The 7305-nt window shown below is 42.3% G+C and overlaps 1 protein-coding gene across 1 annotated transcript; it reads left to right on the forward strand. All coding sequences in view use genetic code 11, as the record gives it.

The window, feature by feature from the left end:
• Positions 1-126: 126 nt before the first annotated feature.
• On the forward strand, positions 127-1435 carry EGR_01838 (Retrovirus-related Pol polyprotein from transposon 297; the record flags this gene model as incomplete). The annotated part of the gene is made up of 3 exons (XM_024491087.1): positions 127-246; positions 483-678; positions 1170-1435. 3 exons carry the CDS (start codon positions 127-129, stop codon positions 1433-1435), a joined length of 582 nt encoding a protein of 193 aa, XP_024354543.1.
• Positions 1436-7305: the final 5870 nt, after the last annotated feature.

Here is a 7305-nt window from a genome sequence, read left to right on the forward strand (position 1 = left end):
CCTCCAAACAAGGTTGCTAACTGGATAACGGTCCAGTTCAGACACAGAGTCTGACCTTCCACTTTGGTTGAGAAGCTCTGCGATACAAAGACCAACTCGCTCAGCCAACTGGTCAGGCCCGCAACCATGAAGCGGCAGGAAGTCCGGACGATCATAATCTTCCAGAAACCCCTTGACCAGGTGATCCTCCGTTTTCTCTTTCCTGTCTGCTCCCAAATGGCTCCCATTCTTATGAGCAGGTTCTTGGTAAACTTGAAAAACGTTCCTGCAGTTTTCTTCTCGACTCTAGAGTAGCTAGATCAATAGTAAACCTCCAAGCCTTCCCTACCTTTTGTAACAGGGGTAAGATTTTCTCCCTTTCTACATAATTGCGTTTAGCAAAAGGAAGGGAGATGCTAATTAAAGAAGAGGCGCCATTAAAAGCCTGGACAGGGAAGGAAACCTGAACAGTGAAATTCATTATATGTCCAGAACTCTCTTAGGACGTGATACTTGGTGCGGAAAGAAATTTTTCCATTTACCGGGCCACTGAGGCCAATGCAAAGACTATGCTACCGACAGATGACGCAGATGACGTTTGCAACGCCCTCTTTGAAGCTGTAACCATTCCCATGAACAATCTAGATGGCCCTTGTGCGCAGTGGACTCACATTTCCAATGACGAGAGAAATGAACCTCGTAAGCTCCTACTTGAGTATGCGAGCATCTTCTCATGGTAGGGTGCAGAACTGGGACGAACAAATATCCTCAAGCATACAACTGATACTGGCGAAGGTAGACTCATCTAGCAACCACCCCGACGTATTCCATCACCACTGCTAGAAGAAGTGAACCGTCTGGTTGAAGAGATGATTTGAGACGAGGTTATAAAGCCGTCCAAGTTACCATGGGCCTATTCAATCGCGATGGTAAAGAAGAATAACGGTAGTCTACGGTAATGCATCGATTATAGGAAGTTGAACGCTGTAGCCAAGGTGGATGCATTCCCCCTACCTCACACTAACGACTCACTAGACGCCTTACATGGGTCGCATTGGTTCTTTACCCTAGATTTGAGGTCAGGATATTAGCAAGTAGAAGTGGTAGAGGCAGACCGAGAAAAGACAGATTTATATTGCTAAACGGGCTTTATGAATTCTAAAGGATGCCCTTTGGACTCTGCAACTCAGTGGCCACCTTCCAGCGCCTGATACAAACGGCCCTGATCGGCCTATTCCCAAAGCATTGCATAGTCGATCTTGACGACATTCCTGTTTTCGCTGGAGATATTCGAGAGCATAATGCCAACCTTAAACTAGTGTTGGGTAGTCTAGGAGACGCAGGGTTAACCTTGAACCCGAAGAAGTGCCGTTTCCTGCAACGCTCGTTCACCTTCCTAGGACATACGGTCCCGTTGAATGGGATGGCAGTCACCAAAACCGCGCACAACAAGTAAGGACATGGCCTACACCAAATAACCAGTTAAGGCTCCACAGTTTCCTAGGTCTGGCAAATTATTGCCGGTGTTTCGTTAAAGGGTTAAGCCGAAAGGCTGGCGAAGAAGAATCTAAAGTGAGAGAAAAAGAATGATTAAGCGTTTAAAGAAATGAAGCTAATGCTCTGCTCCGCGCCAATTCTAGCATTGCCAAACTTTGAATTGAACGCTCCACCGTTTGTACTGGATTCGGATGTGAGCGACGTGGTGGTGTACTCTCACGAAGGGACAAAAAGGAAGGAAAGAGACACAGACTAGGTAAAAAAAAAGAGACAGAAAAGTACAACACAACGAGAGCTGTTCGCTATCTACTCAAGGGTTCGACACTTCATACATTACCTGATAGCGAGGAAATTCACTGTTAGAACCGATCATCAGACACTCACCTGGTTAAAAACAATGAAGGAGATCGATCGTTCGGTTGCACTTTGGTACGAAGAACTGCAGCAATATGATTTTACAGTCCAATACCGAAAAAGAAAAAGTGTGCAAGATATTTTAAATATTAACTTGTTGCTTAGCTTCTAGTTATGATTTTATTACTCATACATATTATTTATTTAGCATTATAGGAACCATTTCCCCTATTTTGCGACACATAAGTAGCTTCTAAGGTTTGTAACTCTTATTTCCGCGACTAGAAAGCGATAAACTGCGCAAAAAATCTAATTGAGCGAAATCAAAAATTTCAGATTCAGTTTGAATTGTAATTGAAAATTGCACTCAGAGACACGGGGTAATCAATTTGCAAATCCATTTTGAACATTGTTGAACAAACTTGACACCCATATCATAATCCCAGGCAATAGTGAAAATATTTGTCACTACACAAAATAGGTTTGTTAGTATAGCAATTTAAACAAGCACCGGAGTTTATCAGTCTCCTCGTTGTCCCTTTCATTCCATCTCCTTAGTACCCGAAAGCAAACATGCGCTTCACGATGCCACATCGACGGCGGTGTCAATAAGAACTTGAAGTGGCATTAGTTGTACCTCTAATTGTCTGCACCACAGCACCGAACCCATTCCTTCATCCACTGATGTTCCTTTTCACATGTATATATGACCCTACTCCACTCACAGTTCCCTCATTCGACCCATCCCAGTCCCGATGGGGTTGCCAATATTCCCTCTGCACGACTTTATTTCTGCCCGAAAACACCACATTCACGTAGAGTAAAAAACGATTCTGCGACGTCAATGGAGGCTGTGGAGCTGCGATTAGAACGTTTTGCGTCGGTTTTCTATTAGGTTGTCTAAACAAATGGTTCTATGGTGCAGTCAAGCAATACACTTGGCTGAATACTGTTGGAATAAACGGAAATGCGAATAGCACTGATTTAATGGTTATCTGCAGCTCATCTGGCAAGTGTAGTAGTATACTGGGATGGGTTTAATTACCATTAACTTCATGACTTCTTCATTTAACCTAGCTCTTTATTCGAGGTTGCACGAGGAGTGTTCAGGGTAATATACCATTTTTAGATCTGTTTTTGCCTGGGGAAAGTTGCTTGTTCGTCAAATTCAGAGCAAGTTAAGGCGTGCTAGCTGTGATTAGACGCCCCTATAAGCTCATTTAGGCACAGTAAATTACCGCTACTTTAATTGTTCAAAATGATGGCGCTTAACCAGAAATTGCAATGAGTGAATCAACTCTACAGACAAAAGTCGAGTAATATCAACGTTTAGCCCTTTAGGAAATGGATATTTTGCCCAGAAAATATTTGTTTTCCTTGATAGGTTGTGGACCAAAATAATGTAACGTACTTTAAGTGATGGATAAATCAAGAGGTCAAGTATCACTAGTAAACATCCTTATTTAACTAGTTTGCCACAAAGATTAAAATATAACAAGCATTTAGAAAACATAATTAACAGAAATTTCCAAAAAAAGCATTACTGTTTATCAATCAAAGGGAATGAATCGTAAAGTGTTCAACTGTTTAGGTACCACACACTAGACCAAATTATTTATTCTTCCTCAAAGCAATGTCAGAGGTTGTCTTTCTGGTGATAGTATGTAGTCATCCAAAAAAGAATCAGGAGATTTTTTTCGGGGGGACTTTAATTGAATACAGAATGGCACAAGTAACTCGATACAAATCGCCGCTTTTAAAATGCACTTTACAATCAAGTACTAACAGAAAGTGACACATAAAACGAAATTTGGATACTGTAGGTGAGTTGATGTTTGTACATTTGCAATGGGCTTTCATACTGCACGGCACAGTTAGCACAAATTAAGTACACTAAAGCATGTTTAGTGAGTACTATGTGAGCAGGTTATTTCGCTTTTCGAATAAACATACACATTGATGTAAATGCAGTGATTCGATGTATTGCCCAACTGTGTCCACGTAGGCACTTCAGTCTCTGCAGGTTCTACTTCTGCTTTGTGGCATGGCCTTCGGACCAGCTCTTCCACACATTAGTACTGCAGCATCTTCCATACTACTTTGAGGTACTACAACTTCGGGGAAGACTCGAGGTGCTATCCAAATATGTCATGTTCTATTCATTATGTAAACCAGAAAATAATTTTAAAGTGCTGCTATTGAAAATACAATGGAAATATTTCGTCGTACATCGTATAATTTACCGTCTCGAAACACGTTTTAGTATCAAAATAATTTCAGAGTTGTACTGATGAGCGAAAGATGGTTACACATTTGGCTTACCCCCAATTAATTTGAAATACTAGAAGTGTAGGTCAGAATGTGGCAATTACTAAAATAAGTCTTGATATATGACGAACACCTTGAGAAAACTAAAGTCAATATAGAATTGATCCAAACCTAAATGCCATATTACCTTAGAAATAGGAAATAGGTGAAATTTTATATTGGAAATAATAGGCAGCATGAAATATATGATAGGCACCGGCAAGGCTGGACTGATATGGCAACCACCCAGAAACATACCACCCCTCCGCCAGGGGAGGCGAACCATTTATTCGACTGGATGCTGAATGACGAGGTCATAAGATCCCCTAAGTCACCAAAGGCCCACTGGTTACTCTGGTAAATAAAAATATGGAAGACTTCAACTGCGTGTCAATTGCAGAGAACCAAACGCAGTGATAAAGAGGTACGCCCGTTCCCTTTCCCACAAGTAATTCTTTAAACTCCCTTTAGGTATGTAAAAGAGGTTCACCTTGTTGGGCTTAAAACTAAAATATTGGCAAATGGCCCTTCAGACTGCTGCGCAACGCCCACTCTTCAATGACTTGTGCGAATTGCTTTAATTGGACTGTTCCAGAAATATTGAGTGGTATGCCTAGACGATAGCTGTTTCAGTAGAGGTGTTTGGGAATGTTGGATGACCTATAAGAAGCAAGCGTGAAACTAAGAATTGTCCGTTTCTAAAACGCTCAGCCAACTTTTCGAGACATACTGTCTTGGACGCGATGGTGGTTATTGAAGATTGTACAAAGGAAGTGGGAGCCTGGCCAGCACCAGCTAAGACAGGAAATTCGCTGCATAACCCTATGGTAAAGCAGGCCAAAAGCAGTTCAATGCCGAGGCGTTCAAAAACCTGTGGTGAATGCTCTCCTCCCCACCGGCATTTGCATCGCCCAATTTCCATTAGATGACTGGCCATTAGTTGTGGACACTGACGCTAGTGATACGGCTGTCAGAGACAAAGGTTGGAAGCACATCAGCAGTTACACGGGCACCAAACCCAATAAGCGGGTCAGCGAGAAAACAACAAGGAAGTTAGTAGTGAGAATGGTGCATCAGGCGTTGATTCGGTTAAAACAATGCGAGGCACATCGTTCGGTGTCGCGTTGGTACGAGGAACTGTAGCAGCAAGATTTCATAGTGCAGTACAGTAAATACAAAGAAAATATCAACAAAGATGCTTTATCCCGCACCCCAAACCCTAAAAAAACTAGTGATATTTCCATGAGTACCATCCTTTTGAACGAACTCAGTAAGTACCTGTGAAAAAGTACGCAAAGCACCGATCCCAATGTGGCTCTGATGTGCGAGTGGTTTCTTACATTTTCTCATAAGCCAACAAACGATGATGGTAAAAGACGTTGACAGAAGGAAACTTCGTCACCAAGCAAGGTAGTCAAACTTGCATGACGTAAAATCGACTCCAGAGGATGAGGTCTTAATATACCGACATCGGATCAAAGCACCTAAGAGCTTAGCAGTTTCAGGTTAGCAAAAACAGCTCCCAGAGATTTACGGAAGTAGTTTAGTCATGTGGAGGAAAAAATATGCTAAACATCTCAGGCAAAAACTGGTGATGGCTCTCAGCTGCCCAAAGTATACGTGCTGTCTGCTGGACCAGCATTACAGCAGATTCATCACTAATATTACACATACAGGGTTCTCAGAGAAGAGAGTGGGCTTTGCCATTGCGAGTTTTTTGACGATTACATATGAAGGAATGGCTGATTATGTTAAGGTGGTTGAGGTAGAAGCCTTGCAGGTCCAACGCGCTGAAACAGTCATTTCTGTTTTTTAAAATCGGTGGCGATCAAGATGGCAAATTTGAAAGTGCACTTCCATGTGACCATGCAAAACTTTCGAGAACTCAAAGACACAAAACCTAGTCACTGCAGGGTAATTAACAGGTTAAAAGGAGGAGTAGCACCTTAATTAGACTACTTTAGGCTTCCACAAAGAAAGTCCAGTCACGGAATTGGGATTTATGCGTAGACCTGTGTATTCTTGCCTATAGGACTACAACCCATGCATTCACCAGCATTTAGCCATATGACATGCTTCCGTCCGCGAGGTGAGAGCACCAACTGATACTTACTTCTAACCGTAAAGTATTTAGTCACAACACTCAAGAGTACTTAATTAGAGTCAAAGGTAAGACAAATTTTTAACATCCATACTTGCTGTATGGCGAAGAGACTGTGCGACAAATGCAGCCATTCCACTGTAGCGTCCTGAGACTCCCTTAAGCCAAAAGAAGTCACAATACTCGGGCAGAATATATATATTCAGCACATAGAAGGTGTCTGGGCTATTGGCATGGCCCCAAAGGCCAGCCCACCCAGCGAGGTACAAGGGGGCTAATTCAAAATACAAAAGTGGCGCCTCATCAGAACCGAGGGATAAACCACTAGCGTATTACACCACCATCAATCAAAATGGATCTAATGCTGCTAATATAGACCTGCTCCACCTTTCCGGAGTATATCACAAATTCCACTACACTTGGATCAAGGATGCATATCGGGTGACCAAGCCCATTCCACAAACAAATTACTTGGTTTGCATTACCTAGATCTGTGCACAACCAATCACGGTGCAACGTAATAAGATGCGCCTTTATAAAGGCACAACGCCCGATGGGCACAGAGATGCAGTGTATGTGCTAACTGAGGAAATATGCCCCAAGGGAAGCACCGCAGACAGTGCGCAAAAGGATGGGAGCTATGTAATGAATACTTGTTTGAATGGAGCTTCAAGGTCATAAGCGGGTAGAATACATTAACCGCATGACTTCAAAAACGCAACTGATCCTCAAGGGGTAGACAAATTTTGATCCCACCACAAAACTCTGATCATTTATAAAAGTCTACATTACCACTAAACGTAGTGCCTTCCTCTAATCGGTGGCCTAGATCCAGGGTACCAACAGCTGCGGTAGAAAGTAGAAAATGTGACGTTTCAATAATAAATTCAATAAACAATCGAAGAAAAATGCAGTACGTATAGGTTTGGATGCACCTTCTAGGCAAGTTTACGTGGCCACATGAGTAGGCTGATTCCTTTAATCCCTTTCAATCTTAATAAATTGTAGATGCCCCATATCGCCGATAAATTGAAGCATTAATCACCCTCCCACCCACTCCTCTATTT

The sequence above is a fragment of the Echinococcus granulosus genome, assembly GCF_000524195.1.
Source record: "Echinococcus granulosus chromosome Unknown EG_S00007, whole genome shotgun sequence".
In the NCBI taxonomy this organism is placed as follows: Eukaryota; Metazoa; Platyhelminthes; class Cestoda; order Cyclophyllidea; family Taeniidae; genus Echinococcus; species Echinococcus granulosus.